The 24,397-nt window shown below is 34.9% G+C and overlaps 2 protein-coding genes and 1 long non-coding RNA gene across 6 annotated transcripts; all 3 read left to right on the top strand.

Moving 5' to 3' along the window:
- Nucleotides 1-5,459: 5,459 nt before the first annotated feature.
- Nucleotides 5,460-9,537, top strand: LOC142610233 (serine/arginine-rich splicing factor RS2Z32). Of its 4 annotated transcripts, none has more exons than XM_075781993.1 (7): nt 5,460-5,542; nt 6,016-6,134; nt 6,906-6,945; nt 7,083-7,178; nt 7,940-8,127; nt 8,257-8,355; nt 8,842-9,537. In XM_075781993.1, the coding sequence occupies exons 2-7, from the start codon at nt 6,025-6,027 to the stop codon at nt 9,245-9,247; spliced, it is 939 nt and encodes a 312-aa protein (XP_075638108.1). In that variant the 5' UTR covers nt 5,460-5,542; nt 6,016-6,024; the 3' UTR covers nt 9,248-9,537. The 4 variants fall into 4 exon arrangements, with proteins under 4 accessions (XP_075638108.1, XP_075638109.1, XP_075638111.1 ...); XM_075781994.1 differs by having other exon boundaries at nt 8,260-8,355; XM_075781996.1 differs by having other exon boundaries at nt 5,483-5,542; nt 6,661-6,945; nt 8,260-8,355.
- A 102-nt stretch (nt 9,538-9,639) lies between these two features.
- LOC142610235 (uncharacterized) lies at nt 9,640-9,854 on the top strand. Its single transcript, XR_012839793.1, has 2 exons — nt 9,640-9,717; nt 9,803-9,854. It is a non-coding gene; the product is annotated as an uncharacterized LOC142610235 (long non-coding RNA).
- A 9,974-nt stretch (nt 9,855-19,828) lies between these two features.
- LOC142610924 (uncharacterized) lies at nt 19,829-22,047 on the top strand. The gene is made up of 5 exons (XM_075782909.1): nt 19,829-20,137; nt 21,022-21,100; nt 21,180-21,267; nt 21,373-21,500; nt 21,610-22,047. The coding sequence occupies exons 1-4, from the start codon at nt 19,913-19,915 to the stop codon at nt 21,464-21,466; spliced, it is 486 nt and encodes a 161-aa protein (XP_075639024.1). The 5' UTR covers nt 19,829-19,912; the 3' UTR covers nt 21,467-21,500; nt 21,610-22,047.
- Nucleotides 22,048-24,397: the final 2,350 nt, after the last annotated feature.

A 24,397-nucleotide genomic window follows, 5' to 3' on the forward strand; every position in this document is an offset into this window, starting at 1 on the left:
TCACATCTTACAGAGCATGATCTGGTCTAGTGCTAATGAGTCCCATGCTACTCAAACTCAAGCACAATAGCAAAGTGGACAAGGTACTTGACCACTGGACCCAATTAATCAGGCTTCTATGTGAACAAATAATGAAGTTAGGAGGAGCATGCAACGCAAAGTAATAGTAATAGTCTTATTATATTGGGAGGGAGGGTAATCACATTAAGTTTCTATTGGACCAGAAGAAATGGTGCAGATCCAACGGGCACTGCACAACTTTTCGGCCCAATTCATCAAAAGAGACATTTTCTATGTTAGGCCCTACTAGTTTATCCTTGGGGGTGAAGGCTCAAGCTCAGAATTTGTTCATGTTTAGATTTGCATAGTGGCATGACAATGTACTAACCCAGCCTACATCCGGCCCATCCAATAACTTCCGAATATCCAGTATTCAGTATTCACGATCCATACCAGCAAAAAGAAAAGAAAAATCAAGCAATTATATGTATATGCTACATTGACGCATTGCTACCCACCTATGTAGGAGTTGGCCCATTACACCCCTGGACTAGGGGTATGGTTCTACCTTAGCAATTTACCCATAGATCCAACCACCTTAATGCCCCCTTGGCAACAAGCTTACGTTATGAGGTTCAATGACACATTGCTACTATGGATAATTGCAATTGACTTGTTTATGAATACATAATTAGATGTATATTAAAAAAAATTTATCTATAATAAATACTATTGATGGTTCTTTTATTTTGTCAACTCTTTAAAAAAAAATTTTAAAAGAAAACCTTATAAGAATACCATTTGGTGTTTGAACTCACATTAAAAACTAGTCGATGTCTTAACACTATGATATAGACAATTATTATAGAACAGACGTCATATGTTCAAATTTTATTATAGACAATTATCATAGAACAGATGTCATATGTTCAAATTTTATTGTGTGTATATATATAAAATATCATTTGGTAGAACATGCAAATGTTTTCATTTTGGATTCAAATTAGTGGGTAAGAGACACTTGACTTCAAATAGGTAGGTAATTAAAAAAAAACACTTTGCGCAAAGTTGGAATTCAATTAGAATCTAATTTGGATTCTTGATTTTTTTTTTTGGTGCTAAATTTGGATTCTTGATTGAACTTTCTACTTACTTCCACTTTAATATAATATATATTACATGATATGATGATTAGATGTTCTCATTTTCATTTTATCAAAAATTACATGTATTTATAAGGTGAAAAATGGTCAATTCATGCCTTTTTTGTTGAAAACATTTTAAACAACAAAGAATGACTATTTCAACAGGTGGTACCTTTTTTTCCATTATAAATTGAAACAAATCGAGGTCGTTCCATGTTGTCCAAGGCTTGTCTCAAAGAATTTTTTTTGTTGAGAATCTTGTCTCAAAGAAACTTCAACTATCTATAAAATTTTATAGATAGTTGAAGTTTCAATTAAATAAATAAAATTATAGATAGTTGAAGTGGGATAATATTGGGATAAAATTTGTCTAATACTGTGTTTAGGTGGGATAATTTTATTTAATTGATATTTAAATACAAATGATCCCACTTAAACTTATGGATTTAAGCCCCAAATTATATTGAGTCTGGTTTGCATGGAGCAAAAATAGAACTTCCTGAAGGTGGTGCATAACTGAGCTCAACGAGGTCTATATACCATTGATAGGCATGCAACGGCTAATGCATAGCCATTATCCACTTGGATTTTTTATTTTTTATTTTGCTAAATATTATCCACTTGAAGTTTTTGTTTGAAGCCTTGGAGCATTTGTATAAGCTTGTAAATAAATTTTTGCCAATTTTAATATAAGAATATACTCTTTTTTTTTTGGTTTGACATATTTACTTTTTAAAATACTTCATATTAGATTATCTATTTTACATTACATTTCATTATAATATAAGATTTTCTTGATTTTTAAAATTGTTTATCTTTTTTTACACACAACAACCACAATCTACTTTCTTTTTTCGTTCTCAGGATACTTGAAAGAATAATAAAAAATTAAATGTAAAATAAATAGTGTTAGTGTAGATTATGCGATTACTTTTGCAAACTTATAAATTTATACAATTATACATAAACTAATATGAATCATTTTTAGGCAAAATTATATAAATTTTACACATTTTTCTAATATACACGCACACTAAAGTGAGTGCTCTTACAAAGTAAGACATCCATTAAATTGGGCATCCCTAACTATTGGGGGGCCTTTACAATTAATAGCTCCTACAGGCACATGATGGGCATGACTCAACCATTCATCACTCAAGTAAGTAGGTTGTGGTTCCTCAAAACAAAAAAAAAAAAAACAAAAAGCTGTGAGACCACCAATTACACTTGTTCAAAATTTTAGGAGCACTATACAAAACCTTAAATAATTATTAGGTGGTTCTAGAGTATGGTGATATGATACTTATTCTTTTCACCTAGATTCCATTAATTAAATAAATAGTAAAGTTTATCATAATTTTAGAAAATGGAATATTAAGTTATTATACTCCAAGAATACCAAATAATTTTCCCTTAAAACTTACCTAAACTAAATAAAAAGTGACTTTATGCCCTAAAGCTCATTTGACCACAGCTGATTGTCTTGAGTCCAAACACTGTGCTTGACACCTCCCTTTCTAAAATATGGTTATCTACTCACAAGATCATAAGAGCAAGACTTAAGTGTAGCACTTAGGTGTTGTTCTTTATATTCTCCTTTTAAGATTTTACTGTGTTGTTTTTTTTTTTTTTTTAATTTATTGGAAAGAAGTGTATTTTTTAATTAAGTAGTTACATAACTGAATCTTAAAAAGAGAACCTAAAGGAACAGTACCTAATAGGAATGGCAACGGGTCGGGTTCGGGCCAGGTTTTTGCATACCCGGACCCGACCCGCGGGCCAAGACCCGGAACCCGAACCCCGCCCGATTATTAATCGGGTTTTTTTTCGGGACCCATACCCGCCCCGCCGGGCCCCATAAGCCCCGTGGGCCCCTTTTATCTTCTTGGGCCCAAATCTAGCCCAACAATTTTTTTTTTAAGCCCATTAAATTTTTTCCCTAGATTCAAGCCTATTTAAGCCATTTAACATGGCCCAAATGCCAAAATTTGACATTTAGGCCACATTATAGGGCAACCAAATTATAAGTTAATCATAAATCAATAAATCACAACTAAGATTTTAAATCAACAAATCACTTAAAAAGCTACAAAAATAAATCCCACAAGTCTAAGAAATTACAAAATGTCTTATCCTCCAACTAACAAATGAAAAAGACTAAGAAATTCTTACAAAATGTCTTATCCTCCATAACCGGGTTTTTATCCGGGACGGGTTTCGGGTCGGGTTTCAGATTTTTTTTTTTATAAAACCTAGACCCGACCCGAACCCGCTTCGGGTTTTTTTTTTTTTAAAAAAAAAAAACCCATACCCGACCCTATTCTTTATCGGGCGGGGTAAAATCCGACCCATTAGGGTTGGGTCGGGCTGGATCTAAATTGCCATCCCTAGTACCTAAGTTACTGTATCTAAGTTTGTCCATATCATAATGTCATTACATCATGTAGTTCCATAATTAACCTGTCTACAGTAAATACATAATTATAGATTGTTTTCAATTTATTTTGATAAGTAAATACATATTTATAGATGCGATACTAAGTAGTCTTCCATTTGTCCTCACATAAATTAACTTTAGCTACTAGCTAGGCTTTTTTTTTTTTTTTTTTTTGAGAAATAAATTTTTTTTTTTTAGAATGAAAAAAAAAAAAAGATAAAGATCTTTAGCTAGTTACCAATTACCATGTGTGGAAAATTATTTTTTAAAACTATATTTAATTTGGTTTCAGCGTGCGAAACCATGGTGCTGAAGGTGAAGGGTATGTTGGAATCAACTGGTTGGTTGGATCAGATTTTTGGTAATTTTTCACACCCTAGTTATGCTTTGTCCAAGTATTTCAAAATTTCAAATTAAATATATAAAAAAACCCATGAACAATCATATTATATACAAAGTTTTTTCAAAAGTTGTTCATTTTTTATTCTGTTTTGTTACTGCCCATAATAATAAAAATAAATAAATAGATAAATAAAGAAGTCAATTTGAAACATAATCTGAAGGGTAAAATACTATTTAGGTCCTCGAACTTTACTAAAAGTTTATTTTTTACCTTTAAACTGTAATAAGTTCATTTTTTGTCCCTAAATTATTGAAAATTCCTTTTTCGCCCCTAAACTATTGAAAAATTCATTTTTCATCATTAAACTATTAAAAATGTTTCAATTTCTTCCTTAAACTTAAGAAAATATATTTTTTTCATTCCTTAGTTATTGAAAAAAAAAATTCATCCTTATAAAGTATTGAAAAAAAAACCTTTACAAATTTTAAGAATGAAAAAACAAAATTTCAAAGTTTAGGGATGAAAAAAATTTTTAGTAAAGTTTGGGAACCAAAATAATACTTTACCATAATGTGGAAAAAATTTAAATCATGGGGGATTTAAATTTTTTTAATGACACTAAGAGTTCGTTTGAAAGTAGTTTATTTAGCTAAAATTGATATTTTTTTGCTGAAAGTACTATAAATAAAGTTAAAAGGTAACTGAAATAATACAGTAGAAATTATGAATAGTATCAAAAAGTGTAATGAGACCCATGAATAGTAGCAAAAATAATACGTTACCATAATGTGGAAAAAATTTAAATCATGGGGATTTTATTAAAGACACTAAGAGTCTGTTTGGAAGTAGTTTATTTAGCTAAAATTAAAATTTTTTTACTGAAAGTACTATAAATAAAATTAAAAGGTAACTGAAATAATACATTAGAACTTATGAATAATACCAAAAAGTATAATGAGACCCATAAATAGTAGTAAAAATAAGTTAAATTGTAAAAAGATCTAGCTTTTTAAGCTAATGCGAAATGCAACCTAAAATTTAAAAAAATAGTTAAAAGATGGTTGTAATTTTGGATGGTAAAACGATGACGTTTCCCATAATGTACCAAAAAGTTAAGAGACTATCCAGCACGCTTGAAGTTGATTGGACGGTGAGGCACTCAAACCGCACACAGTAGAATTTATAAATAGTACAAAAAAATGTAATGAAACTTATAAATAGTAGTAAAAATAAGTTAAATAGTAAAAAGAACCGGTTTTTTAAGCTAATGCGAAATAAATGAAACCAAAATTTTTTTTTAAAAAAAAGAGTTAAAAGATGGTTGTAATTTTGGATGGTAAAACGATGACGTTTCCCATAATGTACCAAAAAGTTAAAAGACTACCCAACACCCTTGAAGTTGATTGGCCGATGAGGCACTCAAACCGCACACACGGTGTCAGTGAATCACATATTATCATCTAATATTGACCGTTGGATTAATAGAATCTGGTCCGTAAAAAACTAAAAACTTGACTTTTCGTTCTATAAATAACAAAGATCCACACCAACCTTCATGCCGTTTCGAACGCTCTAGGGTTATCAAAAAGAATTTTTGCGACAAATCACCTCGTTAAGGTAAGCTACGAATTCTTAAAAATTCCATGCCTTGTTTTTCGATTTGGGTCCACTGATGTCTCTAATTTTTGATTTTGTACGAGAAATTTGGTGTCTAAGTTGAATTTACATTATGGGTTAGGGTTTAATTAGGTTGAATTGGATTCAAGTATATTTGTTTATGCATGTAATTATGTATATATTGTGTGATGTTGATGGTTGTATAAGAACAATGAACCTTCAAGGTTGGGGGTCCTTTTTCTTTGATTCAAACCTAAGCTCGATTTGGGGGTGTGGGTTTTTTTGTTTTTTGTTTTTTGATGTTACTGGGATAAAATAATTTTGGGTTTTTATGATTATTGCTGACTGATAAAGAGAAAAGCTTTGTATGTGACTTTGATGTGTTTTTATATTGGAATTGTTCAGAACTGGGTTGTTTTGCATTATTGGTGCTTATTGTGGTTGTTAATGTTATGCTTTTTACGTTGTTATAGCTTGAAAAAATGCCTCGTTATGATGATCGATATGGTAGCAAAACGCGGCTGTATGTTGGTCGCTTGTCTTCTCGGACACGTTCGCGTGATCTGGAACGCCTTTTCAACAAATATGGACGGTAAATTTTTCCCCTCCTGAGTATTGACAAATATGAATTGCGTGTTTAACCAGATGCAGAAGCTCCTCATCAGTTTAGCTTAGTTCTTTATCTTTTTTTCTAAAATTGATGCTTGTTTTCCGATCAATTTAGGTAAAAGTCGCAAATGTATTATTTTTTTGAGAAGAAATCATGCTATCATCATGGATTGACTACTCCGTGTCTTTATTGTTACTTTTGGAACTTTTGTTCTTGGTCTTTTTCTCATAATGTGTTATTAAGCTTACTGTATATTGGAAGATTTAAACACATTATTTGTGGTATGTGCCCAATAATTTAAGTTAATATGTTATGTGGATCACATAGTAAGTCCTTAAGTTAGCAATCAATCGGGGGATGTGGGTTGTCTTCAACTGAGGTGTAGTGGACATTTAGGTCTTTCCCAAGCTTGTTTTGCGTATGGATCACCTTAACTATTCATCATGTTATGTGTGGGAAAAATTTCCCCTAGGTGTCATTTAATTTGACTTGAATGATCTTGTTGAAGGTTTCTGGGGCTTTTGCCCAAACCGGGAAGTCCTTGGTGGGAGGGTGGCCTTGGTGGAATTGGTGGAAATTCTTGTCGAGTGTCTAAAGGACTTCGCGATTCTTTCTGTTATGTTAATGCGTGTTTTTATGCAAATGGCAACAATCTCAAACTGGTGTTTAGTTCGTCTGTGAGGGGCGAAGTATCATACACTTGCAGTAGTTAAGTAATGATGGCCTTACTGTTTCTGGCAACCATTTCCGCAGAGTACGAGATGTGGATATGAAGCGGGACTTTGCCTTTGTTGTAAGTTTCCTCCTTTCCATTTTTCATTTTTCCCAAGGTTTAGTTCAAAAGCTTTTATTTTCTTGAGAGATCTGAATTTCAGATTCAAAAATATGGATATCCCTTTGTGGGATTTTGCTCTCACATCTTTTTAACAGGAATTTAGTGATCCCCGAGATGCTGATGATGCTCAATATAAACTAAATGGACGGGATATTGACGGAAGCCGGATTATTGTGGAGTTTGCAAAGGGGGTAAGATCTTCTAACCTCATGAATCATGATTCTTAAGGAGTCATATGTTACATCAAACCTTAATACACTTGTGCTATTGGGTATGGTAAAGAGAATTTGTGAAAGAAGTGTCTCCTCGCCATACTGGCCATAACAGTTGAACTGTGCATATCATGATTGACATGCCTTTTCCCCCCCACGTCACCCTGTACCATTTACCTTATTCCATTTTGAAATGTCCTAAAATATGGTCCTCTTGGGAAAGTCAATGAACATGTTATAATTTATCAACCGAAAAAAAAAGTCAATGGACACGTTATCAATAATTTTCCAAACTTATTTTTGACATTATTAGTATATTGCCTGTGTAATGCTTATACTTTTACTAAATTAATTCCTTATGTTCCATAGTTAAATAAATTTACTTTTGGTTATTCTGATCTAATGGTTCTTCTTATTTTCTGCTCTCATTTTTTTCCCCATGATTGTAGAGCCTGCACAATTTGGTAATCTGGATACCTGGTTTAGTGTTTAAAGGTCCTAACCTCCTGTATGGGAAGTTTTAAATATGAATGGGTTACTGTATTCCTCTCCTAGTACTGGAGATTTTTCTCACTTGTGTTAGCATATCATTGTATGAGTTGGCATTTTCAAGTGTCCACTGTTGAAAGTTTATTCATGTTCTTTCTATGTTTCTATCAATTAATTTTTTGTAAATCGGTTTTCTATTTTTTTTTAATCTGATTGATTTTTTTTTCTTTTGTTGCTTTGATGTGGAGTAGGGGCCACGCGGTTCCCGTGAATATTTGGGCAGAGGTCCTCCTCCTGGAGCTGGGCGGTGCTTTAATTGTGGCATTGATGGGCATTGGGCCCGTGATTGCAAAGCTGGAGATTGGAAAAACAAGTGTTATCGTTGTGGAGAAAGAGGTCATATAGAGAAGAACTGCAAGAACAGTCCCAAGAAGCTAAGGTCATTTATTGTGTGCAGAGTTCCTGACTTGTTTGCTCTGCTGTGTGTGTTTTCCTGAGTCAGCCAGCTATTGCTAAAGCAGGATGTATATCACTTCACATTTCTTATATTCTTTTTTTTTTTTAATAGCAGCCGTGCAAGAAGTGATTCACTATCACCAGATAGATCACGCTCTCCTCGTCGTGGCAGGAGCCGTAGCCGAAGTTACAGTCGAGGTCGCAGCTACAGGTGAGCTATGGACTGTACAGTTCTTTGATGTTTCTTGTTTTTGGTGTTTAACTGACTTTGTAGTTTGTAATTGATCATTTTCTGTTGTTATGATGAGAGGATTGAAAAGTGTGTTGTTATCCCTAAGAGAAAGTGGTTGCACAATTAGCTAGAGAACATGTGTCATAAAGTTCAGGCCAATAGTTAGAATCTCCTCTTCCCCCTCTCACTGTGACGAAACCTCACTTTTCATAAGGATTTAAAAGTGTGCTGTTGCTACTGCCATTTAACCAAGTGTAGTAGATTCTTTTTGGTTGGGGGGTGGGGGGGTTGTTTCAAAGAGAGAACAGAAAAGCATAAAAATCACTACTTGGGTGAAGGAATGTTGGTCAATTGGTCTTATTTAAGCCCCAGCCCAAAAGAAATGCAGTTTTAAAACCTGTTAATGTTTTTTTGTTGTATATGTTTTGCGTACCCCTTTTAACTTGGATCATGTTTTCCTGCCAGCCCGTCAAGATCCCCAGCAAGGAGAAATAGAAGCCTTGAGCGTGAAGATAGGAGATCACGGAGTCCTCGCAACAGGAGCCCTGAGCCAAGGAGAAGTCCACCTCCTTCCAGGGGGAGGAAGCGCAGCCTAACACCTGATGATGGCAGTCCCCAGGAGAGACATACCCCGTCTCCCAAAAACAGCAGATTGGCTGCTGGGCAAGACGGGTCTGATTACAGTGACAGCCCTAGGAGGAAGAGTGGAGGTGGTCCTGTTAGCCCTGAAAGAGAGAGTCCTATTAGGAGTTATCGAAGTCCTTCTGAAGCTAATGGTCGCAGCCGCAGTGCTAGCCCTAGAGATGATAGGAGCCCTGTTGATGAAGATGATGACAACCGCAGGTCTCCACGAGGCAGCGAGACACCTTGAAGTGTTTGGTGGGGGAGCATGAAGTCTCTCTTTGCATATACATGGGCATCTACTAGACCAATGTACCTGCGAATTAATTCTTGCCCATTTGAAAAATTGCTTGAACTTAAAACTAGGTAAGGATAATTGGGATGAATGAACACTCGGGACTTTAGATACTCTGAATTGGGTATTTTTCGTATTATAATGCTGCTCTCTTTCCTTGTGTGTGTGGAAGTAGTTACTGGAAATCCCAAGAGCCTAAGACTGATTTCTTCTAATTCTTAATCAAATAAGTTACTTGTAACCAATGCACTGAAAGTTATGGAGTTGGTCTACACCATATGAGGGTTTTAATTGTTCTGTTACTAGGTGGTTATAGGTTTGTTGATGGTGTGTTGGTGATATTGTCCAGGATATTGGGTTTGGTTTGACTTGTTTTTGCGAGGAAATGGGATACTTGTTGAAAGACCTAAGATATGGTATCTTAGGTAGGTTCTTATTCTAATCAGTACAAAGTTTTCAACCAAAATTTGTACTTTTATGTGCAAAACTGACTCTCATAATTGTCACCAGATAAACACCAGACCATTAATTGGGTAATCTCCAGATCTACATGATTTTTCTCTTCATCAAGTTGCAATACAAGTATTAGAAAGTGATCTCAAACAGCCACTGGCGTTGGAATCCAATGCTCAAATACGTATTAGAGCTTTCATGCATGGTTGAGTTATTAGGCATTATGAATAGCTTATGAATCTTAGAGCCTCTCCGAAAGCCGAAATTCTCTTCATTTTACAGAGTAGACCCTTAAAATGAAGGTCCAGCAGTCTCTTTAAAATAGAGACCCTTAAAATGAAGGTCCACCAGCCTCTCTAAAATAGAGAAATCTATCGTGTGATGCCACTTTGGCACGTAACTACTCTTTATTATTATTGTTCTTTTTATATTGAGTTTCTTATAAGTTTAAGGATTTGCTTGATTAGAAGAATAAAAATGTGAAGGTAGAAAATGGGGAAATAATGGAAAAGTGGAAAGATAGAAGATATTTTAGTTTCACTCGATTGTTTTCTCTTATTAGAATGGTGTAAAAGTGAAGAAATAAAAAATAAAATAAAAAAATTGTTTGGTTAAGAAAATAAATGGAAGGATAAAAAACAGAGTTTATATAAATTCACTCATGTCTTATAAAAAATGATGTCTAATTAACCAAAAAAGAAAAGACAATCATCCAAGCTTATTAAAAAAAAAAAAATCATGCCCAATAAAATAAATAAATAAATAATGTCCAAAAAAAGGTAATATATAGTGTATCACATTAAATGTGCGTTTGGATACTACTAATTTTGCTGAAAACTAAAAATAATAATTTTTTTTACTGTTTATTACTGTTCATTGGTCATGAACAGTGCATAACACGCTGGTTAAAAAAAAAGGCCAAAAACGTGACTTTACTCCAGACCTGACACAAACATCCTTATCCAAACGGAGCCTAAATAAAAAATCAACAACAACAATGTAAACCCAAAAGAAGAAGAAGAAAAAAAAAGGTTGGGTAGCACATTTTAGCCCAAGTTGCCAAAAAAAAAGTAAATAGGAAATGTGGGCAATTTTGTCCAAATATTTTTGCCCACTTTTCTCATCTATTTTCTTCACAATTTGAGGAAATTATGGAGCCGTTTGATAACGTTGTTCTAGTAACATTGTTCGTATTTTTTTAAAATACGTGTGGGTGGAAAAGTCTGTGGAAATATGTGTAATATTATTTAAAAACCGAAAACATGTTAAACCACTCTACCAAATGGAGCCTATGTTTTGGTGGGGTAAGAGAGAAAACTCGTGGACCCCACCAAAATCTCTCATTTTCTACTGTAAACCAAACAACCACAAACATCATTTTCTTCCCACTTTTCTGTCATTTATTTTCCATCCTCTCTATAATCATTCCAACCAAACAAAGCTTAAAAGCGCCTAAGCAGAATGTCTAGGGAGAAAAAAAGAGAGTGCTTTTGGCATGTCTAGAAAAAGTCAATTTTAACTTATTTTGAGTCCTCATATAAAGAATTTTCTCTCATTTTCTACAATACTTGCAACAAATAAGTAGTCAATCCTCAGTACGAAATCATGCTTATCGACAACTATAACCAATAGAATATTTTATGTTGACATTGTAGCCATTTCACCCTTTCAGCCATGACAACTCATGTTTCTCTCCACTCAATTCTTCTTTTCGGGCGATTTTTGTTATGCCAAAATAAGAGTATTCTTATCAAACCTTTCAAATGCTAAAAATCTTATTTTTTAGCAGCTGAACCCCAAAACACGCACCCCATGAAAACTGGTATATTGTAAAAAATTTACAATACTGCTACAGTGCGCTCTCATTTTTTAGACTGCACAGTAGCAAGCTGCTATCTTTTTTTTAATATTTTTTTTTCTCTCTCTTCAGACTATCATTGTCAATCTCACTCTCACTCTCTCATTCTCATTCTCTCTCATCTCTCCTTCTCAAATTCTCTCTCTAGTGGGTCTAATGGGTCTTGATGACTGCAAGTGGGTTTGGGTCTGATGGTGGTTGGGGTTGGTTGAGACCATGGGTTGAAGATCGAGGTTGAGGTGAGGATCGGGGTTGCTGGGGTGGTGGGTTTTGTGGTGGGTTTTCGATGTAGTTTGTACTGTGGGTTTTTTTTTTGGTGGTTGGGGGTTGAGGTTGTGGTTGGTGGTGGTAGTTGTGGCTATGGTCGTGGTTAGAGGTGATGAGCTTGAAAAGCTCAGGCCATGGAGGTTTTGAGAGCAAATATCACAGAGAGGGAGAAGCTTCTTGGTTTGTGCCATGAGTTTTTTTTTTTTTGGTGGTTGGGGGTTGAGGTTGTGGTTGGTGGTGGCGGTTGTGGCTGTGGCTGTGGCTGTGGCTGTGGCTGTGGCTGTGGCTGTGGCTGTTTATTGGTGATGAGCTTGAAAAGCTCAAGCCATGGAGGTTTTGAGAGCAAATATCAGAGGGAGGGAGAAGCTTCACCGGGTTGAGAAAGATGGAAAGACAGTGGTAGAGAGAGACAGGGGGAGAGTGAGAAATAATAAAAAAAATGAATAAAAAATAATAAAGAAAGAATATTTAAATGAATTGTTAAAAAAATAGAAGTTTTGATGTAAGTAATATTGTAAAGTAATGTGGTATATGTTATAAATATAGGTTTTGAGATGGTAAATGCAAAATTTTTTAAAAGGCTTGATAAGAATGCTCTAATGAAGTTTGAAAGAAATTTGGAAAAAAAAAAAAAAGGTTTTCTCTTTATTTTTTCTTTGAAATTTCATCTCTTGAAGAGATAAGTTCTACACCTTCGTTATGTTGACTAGACATCATACCCAAGTGGAAATCGTCTTTGAAAAAGATGAGTTTCATGTTTTCAACAAATCTTTTCTTTTCAACATACAATTTGGGGAAGTTTAGCTCCCACTAGCGGTATTGGTCGAAATTGTGTTTCATTGTAGGCAAGCCTTTAGTGAGTTTATAAAATGGATCATACATTGGTAAGCATTGATATTCTGATCACAACAAGCTATGATTACAATTTACAAGTGAACAATAGATCTTATACAACGATAACAAAAGTTGGGGAGTCTTTCATATTTGAACTGAACCCACCTGGACTCACCTCCTTCAATGGTGATTTGTTTGCCTCAGATGAGTCTTTTTGTGGCATCGATCCGGACCCTCATCCTAAGGCATTTACCCTAGTGCACTCCTGATTCAGGGACTTCAACCTCCATAACTGTCCCCAAAGTGGATCCAATCGCCCATCTAGTTTCCTTTGTTCTACTCTTTAAAGGTAAATTGAGAATTTGAATCCAGAAGGGCGACCATTTTAGCTCAATCTCCTTTGGGGTTAACTCTCCTTTAAAATCTTGTATTAGCACCAGTTGTTTCTCAAAACTCCATGGGCACATATCGAGAACTTTCTTCTTTTCTTTCCCATCTCCAAACTCCACTAGAAACAAATCTACCTCTAGCTCAGAGAAATTTACCCCCTTGTTCATTTTCTACAACATCCTCAAGTTCTTTCTCTGAACATCTAGGCTTATGCTTCCGTGGGTCATTATCTTCATGATAGCACAGTTTTTTCCTACCTCTTTTGCAGCTTTGGTACTGCTGCTCCCAAGTTCAATTCCTTCACCCTCCTCCTCCGTGAAGGATAACTTCCTCCATAACACTTCCAACTCTTCTGCCATTTGTAAAACTTCTTTCATTGTCCACCCAATGACGATGTTACTGCCTTAGAAGAAAAGGAAACCACACCCCCTGACCTTACCCGCGGAAGGCCACTCCAACTCTTGCAAGAGCTGCAAGACTAGCAACTGCTTCTACATGCTTGAACACACGAGAGCACCCATGCCAAATGATATTTTCCTTCTCTCTCATTGCATGGTTGAGTTATTAAGCATTATGAATGGCTTATGAATCTTAGAGCCTCTTTGAAAGCCACAATTCTCTTTATTTTACAGAGTAAACCCTTATAATGAAGGTCCAGCAGTCTCTCTAAAATAGAGACCCTTAAAATGAAGGTCCAACAGTCTCTCTAAAATAGAGAAATCTATTGTGTCGTGCCACTTTGTCACATAACTACTCATTTATTATTATTATTATTATTATTATTATTATTATTATTATTATTATTATTATTGAGTTTCTTATAAGTTTAAGGATCCGTTTGGTTGAGAGGATGAAAACGTGAGGATAGAAAATGGGGAGAGAGTAGAAAAGTGGAAAGATAGAAGATATTTTAGTTTCACTTGATTGTTTTTTATTAGAATGGAGGAAAAGTGAAGGAATGAAAAAAAAAATTGTTTGGTTGAGAAGATAAATGGAAGGATAAAAAATAGAGTTTGTATAAATTTACTCATATGTTTTATTAAAAATGATGTGCAATTAACCAAAAAAAAAAAGAAATTCATCCATGTTTATTTAAAAAAAAAGAAAAAGAAATCATGCCCAATAAAAAATAATAAATAAATAATGTCCAAAAAAAGGTAATAGATAGTGTATCACACTAAATAAAAAATCAACAACAACAACGTAAACCCAAAAGAAGAAAAAAGAAAAGGTTGGGTAGCACCTTTTGGCCCAAGTAGCCAAAAAAAAGTAAAAAGGAAATGTGGGCAATTTTGTCCAAATATATTGCCCACTTTTCTCTTCTATTTTCTTCCCAATTTGGGGAGATTATGTTTTGGTGGGGTAGAAGAGAAAACTCATGGATCCCACCAAAATCTTTCCAATTTTCTACTGTAAACCAAACAACCACAAACATCATTTTCTTCCCACTTTTCTCTCATTTATTTTCCATCCTCCCTATAATTATTCCAACCAAACAAAGCTTAAAAGCGCGCCTAAGCAGAATGTCTAGGGAGAAAAAAAGAGAGTGCATTTGGCATGTCTAGAAAAAATTTAATTTTAACTTATTTTGATACCTCATATAAAGAATTTTCTCTCATTTTCTACAATACTTGCAACAAATAAGTAGTCAATCCTCGGTACGAATTCATGCTTACCGACAACTGTAACCAATAAAATATCTTGTTAAACAATTGCCAAAATAGTGACTTTTGAAAGAAATTTGAAAAAAAAAAAGGTTTTCTCTTTATTTTTTCTTTGAAATTTCGTCTCTTGAAGAGATAAGTTCTACACCTTCGTTATGTTGACTAGACATCATACCCAAGTGGAAATCATCTTTGAAAAAGATGAGTTCCATGTTTTCAACAAATCTTTTCTTTTCAACATATCATTTGGGGAAGTTTAGCACCCACTAGCGGTATCAGTTGAAATTGTGTTTCATTGTGGGCAAGCCTTTTAGTGAGTTTATAAAATGGAACATACATTGGTAAGCATTGATATGCTGATCACAAGAAGCTATGATTACATGTGAACAATCGATCTTATACAACTGTCATTTTTCAAAATTGTATGTTCTCCACATGACTCTGATTCCCCTTATTTGCACTTCTTTGATTCAAGGGTGTTTGATCCAACCTAACCATAACTTCAATCGCTTTCTAAGTTTCATTTTTTCAATGGAGGGTGTTCTTTATATAAAAGATCCACTAGGGAGAAGCTTTCCAATCAGACAATAGTAACCTTTGCCTTGAGGTTTTCTCAACATATGCTCCTTAATCTAATTTGTTTCACTATTCTCTTCCGTGAGCAATAACCTCTTTTGCATCTCCTCCTGTCCAACATCCATATATGAACAACAAAAAATCCCCCACATTGAGAGCGGGTTATAAACTTCTAATGAGACATTTAAATAAACATAGGCCCTAGAAAGAATGGGGAACTGGGGCTTTGAGAAGACTACCATTATATACCATTTTGTGTTTGGATTGGGGGGGGGGGGGGGGCAGAGGAGGGAGTAGAGGAGAGGGGATGAGGGGTGTTAATTATCCTTATCTGGATTATATTTTTAAGAGAAAGACTTAGGTACAGTACTTAGGTGCTGTTCCGTAAGTTTACATTTTGAGATTTTGTCATGTGAAATTTTTTTCTTATGGGATGGAAGTGTATTTTTTAGTTAAGTAGTCACATAACTGAATCTTAAGAGGGGAACCTGAGGAATAGCACCTAAGGTATTGTACCTAAGTTTTGTCCTATTTTAAAGTATATGGAAGGGGTTTGAATTTTTAATTCTTCCAAACCAAGAGAATTTGGAGGGTGAAGGGATCCACTTATGTTAAAAAAAATTTAAACTGTCAATTTTGCTCTTATAATGTTACTTATATATATATATCATTTTAATTTTTAAAACTTAAAATACACTATTATATAATAAGTATCAATAATATTACTTTTATATATAAGTGGGATCCAAATCCTCATTTCATTAAAATTATTATTAGTTTAACTTAATTAGTCTGGTCAAAATAGCCAAATACCATCTTTGACTGAAATATTTATTAATTTATTACTGTTTGCAACATATTTAGCTATTTACCATTATTTTAAAACATGAGTTCATGAAACTTGAATTCTACATAAAACTCGAGTTTATAAAAATCGAGTTCCAAAAAAATGTGACACGGTGGCAAAAGCTGATCTGTCATTTTATAATTTAAAAGTTCATGTGGAACTCGAATTTTAAAAATTTGAGTTCTCTATAATATAAAACTTGAGCTCTTGAAGCTCGAGTTCCTTTAAAATTTTGAACAAGTAAGAAACAAGCTCAGATTCCTTTGTCTCTGTACATCTCTTTTTCTTTTCCAATTTCATTGTCTTTACCCAAGCCTTAGTTGAAACCAGTTAACCACACTATCCCTCAAGAGCAAGTGTGGTTATCAGAGTAGACAAGTCAAAGACTTATTTAAGGAGATTGTCTCACATGTTTTACTTCATGTCAGAGATGTGGCCTTATGCGTGTGGGACGCGCTGAAGTGAAGAAGACCTCAGTTTTATGGTACTCGAGTTTTATAAACTCGAGTAACACATTACAAGGAACTCGAGTTTCATAAACTCGAGTTTCACTTGGCCTTTTTTAATTAAAATAATTTAGGTCAGAGGGTGCCACCGTAGTTTTTTGGGAAAAATGTCCAAATACCCCCTAAACTTTAAACTAGTGGCTATTACACCCCTTGAACTTTTATTTTGGCCAATTTACTCCTTAAACTTCACACATTTGTCAATTCACTACATTTGTTTGTTTGCTATAAAAATATTAATAGAATATGCACCTGAAACTCACGTGATGTTAAAATTCCAAAACCAAAAGTCTAAACCCCAATGGAAGTAGAGAGAGAAACATTTTGAGTGTCAGAGAGAGAAACTGTAAGAATTATTGCATCATCCCTCTCTAGTGCCAAAAATTTTTGGCCTGCTGTTCAAGTTCTTGTTTCACTTGTCAACAGCACCTATCGATCGACACCTTACACACCAAAAAAAAAAGGTCTCTAATCTCTAAAACCAATTAGCTTCAATTTTAAGAAGGCTATAATGGATCTAGACATAAGGGATTGCGCTCCCCAGACTTTGATCTCCAAACCCAAACAAACTAAAGTACCTTTTTTCTAGTTATTGATTGAGGAATTTTTATTTAATTGTTTCATTTTTTGACCCAAAAAAAAAAAATTCTGGGGTTTGATGAATTTCGTTGTTTGTGTTGTTGGGATTTGGAATTGATTGGTGGGTTTTGGTTAGTTTTCTTTGTTAGGTTGGTAAAGATTGTTAATTTAGATGGGGACTTGTTGGATTTTGATTTGTTTGTTAAATACAACTCGCAATTCAAGGTTTAGGTGGTTGGTTAGTCAGACTAGAAAAAAAGAACTGAATTGAAGTCACACAATGTTTGAAGGGTAAAACAAGATTTTCAGACCCAGACCGGACCGGGAGGCCGGACCATGAAAACCAGAAACTGGATGGAAATTCGGTTTTTTAAGCATAGAGAACCGGGCATATGTGGCAATTCCGTGAACCCCTAAAACTGGGATTGAACCCCTAAAAACCACAGTCCAACCCCTTAGCAATTTTTTTTTATAATAAAAACAACTTAACACAATTTTATTCTACTTAATTAAACCAGTAAGTTGCCCGTGCGATGCATAGATAATTTTGTAATATTTTATGTAAGACGGTTTTGGATAATATTGTACATATATTATAAAGAAAAAGTAAACTATATTAGAGTAAAAAAACATATACATTTTGAAATATTAAAATTAGTTTAGTAACTTCACTGCATATTTGTAGCTTTCTTAAGGTAAGATTTTTTTTTTTTTAATTATGAAACCAAAAATAAATGCAAAAGAGTAACCGGATCATGAAAATCAACTAATTTGTGCAGTGTTCACATATTTCATATCATGAAATGAAAGTATACCCAACTCTCTGACTGTTTTCCACTCGTCGATAGTGTAGCATTAAGACATGGTGTGGGCAAGTGTGTATGCATATGTCTTATAGATGATTTAAAATTAAACCATGGTAGAATATGACTTTACATTGTGCACCAAATATTCTCTCTACTTATATACCCAAAACAAAAACTATCCAACCAAATTACCTAAACCTAAATCAAATTTAAGCCCCTAATTTAAAAAGAAAAAAGAAAAAAAATTACCCGCAGGGGTTTCAGTATCTTGATGGTGGTGGGAGGCCAGTATAACAAAGGTAGTGACCCTTCAGATTCCTCTTTCTCTCTCTTTCAAATGTTTTGTTAATCTTAGGTCTATTATTTTGGTAATATATAGTGAAATAATGCATTTTATTTAACAATCCACAACATTTTTGTGTTTCTCTATCTCTCTCAAGGGTCTTATCTCGTTAGTTATTACTATTAGTCCTTACTTATTTTATTTTATTATTATTTAAAAAAAAAATACTAAAACAGTGGTTATGCTAAAAGACATGAAAAATAGAGAAAGATGTGGTGTAAGTTTAGGCAATTAATGAGATATTAATAAGATAACAGTAAAATAAATTAATGTGAACTTTTGGGTAACAGTAAAAAACACTGAATGAAAGAGGTAAAAAGAGGCTAAATGCAAAATTAGAGCGCCACTTGGCAGGACCTCATGCACTCCCGCATGAGATCTCTGCTTTTATATATATATTGATTATCCATCTCTTACAATGAATAAAAACAAATTATAATTAAAATCCTTCAAAGATATTCAACTGTACTTCAAAAATTAATCATAAATTTTAATATTTTCATGGTTATTATTTTATTTTATTAACTTTCTTATTTAATTATTAAATATATGCTTGAAAATCATTAAATTTCTCTCACATAAATAGATATATTAGTCTATTTTGCTAGTTTTATAAATTTAATATCTATATTTAAGCTTTAATTAATTATGACGTCATCATAGTTCAACCCCGGTTCGATCTCAAAAACCTTGATCCTCTCCTTTTTACGGTTCAATGAACGGTTCGGGTCTGAAAACCTTAGGGTAAAACACTAGTGAACTTCGACATTCCAGCCTTGTAAATTAAGCGCATTATAAAAAACAGAGTTCCAAAACTGAGGCATCTTGGGAAATCTTTGGAATGCAAATATCAGTGTCATGGTGGCAATCAAACAGTGATCCATATATGTTGTTGAAAGGCATGGTAGGACCATGGAAGGCAAGAAAAAATTTTCTGGCACCGGAGAGGGATGATGCATTGGTTCTTAGTGTATCTCTCTCTTACACTCAAAACATGTCTCTCCCTTCTTCCACTAGGGTTTAGACTATTGGTTTTGGTATTTTAATATCACGTGCGTTTCAAGCATATATTCTGTTAGTATTTTGACAACAAACTAACAGATGCAATGAATTGGCAAATATGTGAAGTTTAAAGAGTAAATTGGTCAAAATAAAAGTTTAAGAGTGTAATAGCCATTAGTTTAAAGTTTAGGAGGTGTGTGGACATTTTTTCCTAGTTTTTTTTGTGAAACTCTCATTTCAAAAACTCAAATACATGTCAAATTAAAATAATAGGTTGTTAAATATTTCCCGAACAAAAGTAAATTACTAAATATTTCAGCAAAAGATAATTTTTTTTGGGGCCATTTTGTCCTCATTAGTCTATTATAAAGATTGTTGGCTCATTTACAAAATATTTTTTTTTTAAAAAAACATCAACAAGCTTTTCACGGGTTAAACTCGAGTTGTTCATAGGAAACCCCTCCTGTACTTTTTTTCTACATCAACAAGCCCGAAATGCCTCACGCTATGGCACTGCCCACTTGCAGCACCGTATGCTCTGTGGCACGGGCGAACATGAAAGCCAAGGGAAAGAAAAGCCCGAGCAGTGTTGGCTTCGGCGGCGGGAGGAAAGAGCCGTTGTGGCGGTGCGTGGAGGGCTGTGGGGCCTGCTGCAAGCTCGACAAGGGTCCCTCCTTTCCCACCCCTGAGGAAATCTTCACTGACCCTCGTGACATTGAGGTTGGGTTTTTATTTTTTAGTACTGTTTTGCTCAGAATATGTATGAGAAAATGAACCTCCTTTGTTTAAACCTCAACTTTTATTGATTCTCTGAAGTACTTCTATTAATATAGATTTACATACATTCAAATACTGTTTTTTTAGCACATCTTTGGTCTTGGGAGTCTTTAGAATTGTTTGTTGATATGATGACATGTGCATACTTTTTTTTTTTGTGGATAATTTAATAGTTGAGGAGGGGGACTTAAGCCTAGACGTCTTGATTGGATACATAAAAAAGTGTCAGTTGAGCTACAAGGCTCTCGGCAAAAGGGTTTAAATCACTTGGTTGGCAAGACAAGTGAGTTTTGGCCTAGGGGAAGGGTGAATGGGAGATTTGAACTAGTGAATGCATTTATTGGGGTGTGGTCTAGAGCTGATTGTGCTCCTTTGTATTTTTTTTCTTTCCCCTACAGTGACAGAACTTCATGATATTTCAAAAAAAGAGTTTTAGTAAAGAACATGACCAAACAGACAGACTTTGGTACTGTGTTGTTTAATTGACAGCAGGAGCTGTCCAGAAAGATGGGTCAATAATGTATTCAAGTTCACATTTGCTAATATATTTAGCCAAATCATTACGTAGTTGAATGTGACATGAGATGTGTAAGGCATGATTGGAACGAATTTGGTTGATTCTCGGGTGCTAAATTGTTGAAATCTTAGGTTAGCGTGTATTGTTACTGTAAGTAGGCTGGACATTGTCTCCATTACGTAAGTCATTCTTCTGGTCTTATAATAAGCAGGATACTTCATGCATTGTGCTGTGATTTTTTTATCATGTTCATTTGATTCTGAATCTTAGGCATTCCTTTTGTCTTTGATATCAATGTTGTTAATAACAGCTTTACAGAAGCTTAATGGGTCCAGATGGATGGTGTATAAACTTTGATAAAGGAACTCGTACATGCTCCATTTACAATGGTGAGCATCCACTTGCTTGTATCCTTCAGCAGTTTCTACTTCTGACTCTTTCACTTTATGGATTTTTTTTCTTTGGCAGATCGTCCATATTTTTGTCGTGTGGAACCAGAAGTATTCCAATCATTGTTTGGAATTAAGAAGAAGAAATTTAACAAGGAGGCGTGCAGGTTTATTCATTATCTCCATCTCATATTTTAAGCATTGTGGAAATAAGCTCTCTATCCTAGATAAAAATCTTCATGAGTTTGCCTCATCATTTGTCCTGGATGCAGTTTTTGTAGAGATACCATCAAAGAAATTTATGGCTCCCAATCAAAGGAGTTGGATAACTTCAACCATTCAATAAAGAGCTCCGGTTTTAGTTAAATCATTTTGCACTTCGATGCTTAAAATGCCTTAGGTAAACACCCCTCCTCTGTCCTTCACTAGAGTTATTATGTTAAGGTAAGTCAGAGTAGCATTCAATGAGGAATCCATCAGCTAATGGATCAATATTCTATGTATAACAGGGATTGAATGTCATCCTCTCCCTTCTGGTAAGGAAAAGTCTTGCAGGATTGAAAAGAAAACGTGTAAGGCTTCTAATGCTCCAAGCATGGAGGGAACTGCTTGGGAACAATGGTGTAGCTGGTATTGTAGCTTTTTGACTAGCAAGCAAACCTTAAAATTCACCTTTGAAAACATTTTCATCCTCTCCCTCCTTGGGCCCTTCACAAGCAAGATTGCCATAATATCTGTGAAACATGGCCAATACCTGGACTCAGTTAACTAGATTGATCAAGAGACTGAGGCGAAATATCTCCTCAGCCATGATTATTAAAAATTCCAATCACAATACTTTGTATAAAACTTTATTGCAGTTTTTCTTCTTGTTTTCATGTTTCCACTTTCCAGTAATGTATCTGAGAGACAAATTCAATGAAGTTCATCTGTATATTTTCTCAAAATGCCCCATATTTAATAACTTGATTCTTCTTACTTATATATTAAAAAAGAAATTATAAATAGAATAAAAACTATTGAACTGAACCATGCAATGCAGGGTTGGGGGCACTATTTTAACCCTTTTTTGGTAAGTGGCGCTCAATTATATATATTCTGTATTTTCCCTGAAGTGGCTTCTTAACAGATGAAGCTAACTGGTCAAAAATCTGAGAGGTAACGCTTATTAAGGTTGATTCAACCTGAGAAAGCACGTGGGACTATAATTTCTACACTAGCAGGTTCCTCAATAGACAATACTAGTTCCACCAGATTCTGTTAAAACCGTTATTCAAGAAGAAAACACACAAATATGGTTCAAGATTGATTAATCATTCTTTGATCTCTCCTCTCTTTCTCTCTCTCTGCCAAATGGCCAAGGTAATCTGTACGAACTTAGCCATAACCGTGCTACTACTTGTAACTTTCTCTGCAATCAGTCCCGCCATTGAAGCCCTCTGCTCAGATGCCATGGCCACCTCTCTGTCATTAAATGGTTTTGCCCTTTTCGCCCATGCTCTCTGTGCCCACAATATCACCACCTCTACCACCTACTCAACCCCCCTCATGTACCTTGCACCACCAGACACCACCCTCGTGAACCACCCCCTTGATTCCGACACCCTCCTTGGCCATGTTTCCACTGCAGGAGCCCTCCCTTATCAGTATCTCCTCACACTTCCAGCCAACACAACCCTCCCCACTCTCCACCACAACACAACTCTCATTGTCGGCAATGATGGCAAAAGGGTATTCTTCAATAATGTTGCTGTCGTTGTCCCGAATCTTTACATTGATGGATCTTGCTCAATTCATGGTGTTGATAGGCCACTGGTGCCAGATGATGTCTCACCATCTCCAGCATATCCTCCAAGGCGTCGTTTCCATCAGATTTCAGATTATGTTCGATTCATTCATATAGCACACCATCCAAATCTTGTAGATGGGAATGGGACTAAGGAACCTGATCTTCGTTGAGACCTTAAGAGATCTTGGCTTTCTTTCTTGTTTTTTGTTGATGGGTTCTTCATGATGTCTTGCTTCATACTAGGATGGCGATATCTTGTTGTAATTGTATGCAATCTGATTTTCGTTTTGGTTAGTTGATCATTTTTTTTTTCTTTTTTTACATTTGGATTGTTGATGGTCAAGATTGGGTCTGACTTCCTGTGTTCAATATTAGTTAAAAAATGAGAATTTTCAATTGATGAGCATGGTCTGTTTCGGATTTGACCAAGTGAGTATTGCCTGGTTATCAGGGTCTCTCTAGCACCTCATGAATCTATTATTTTGTGAAACCATTGTAAGCAATATCCCTCTTAGTGGGACTCACCCAATGTGAGAAAGGATATTGTGCCCGTTTGTTTGCACTTTCCTCCGGCAAAAAGTACTTTTTGAAACCAAATAAATAATATATGCATTTGGTAAGATTTTAAAAGCTGCTTTTACTAAAAAGCTGCGTTTTGAAATATGAAAGAATTGCACTTTAACACAAAACAGCTCTTCAGAGCCTTTTGTAAAAGCGAATGCGCGTTCATAAATATTACCATTGAAGGCTGTCTTCAATTACCAAATTGCCCAAACATTTTATTGAAAACCCAATTTTACTTTTTGATAAATAAGAGGATAACACCCATCTAGAGCTCACCTCACAGCCCAATTTTAAAAAGCTAAACCAAACTCACCCATTTTATGCAACCATTACACAAATATCACCTTGCCTCTTGTGTCCTTTGTGCACAGAATGCAAAGCCGGATGTACTACGTGTGCATCTGAGACCAGGCATTTTGATGAGTCTCAAGCTTTCACCATTTGTTAGCCACTGAGTAAGCAACACGGCTTTGAAACAGCCGGCAGAGCAGCACCATTTTTGCCACTTATGCATGCCAATTTTTTTGTTTGTCATGCTAGGAATGTTGGGCAATAGGAACTGGCATGCAATACCGAATGGTAGCCGAACTTGTGCTGGGCATGCTGATTTCTCATGAATTAGGATTTCGCATGTTAGAATTCATGCCTGTCAACTTTAGAGAGGTCTGGAACCTAAGTGTAGTAGGGTCTAGGAGGGTAAACTTCTAATCCTAGGGGTGGCAATTCGTGTTCGCGTGTCAGATTCGTGTCGTGTCAAGTCATGAGTATTCGACTACATAGGTCAACACTAACACGACCTGTTTATTAAACGGGTCAAGATTTCTCAACCCTAACACGACCCATTTATTAAACGGGTCAGTCGTGTCGACCTGTTTATCATATTTTATCAAAATGAAAAATAAAAATTAATGAAAAAACAAACAAATAAATATTTTTAATATAAA

This window comes from Castanea sativa, chromosome 9 (assembly GCF_040712315.1).
Source record: "Castanea sativa cultivar Marrone di Chiusa Pesio chromosome 9, ASM4071231v1".
Classification (NCBI taxonomy): Eukaryota; Viridiplantae; Streptophyta; class Magnoliopsida; order Fagales; family Fagaceae; genus Castanea; species Castanea sativa.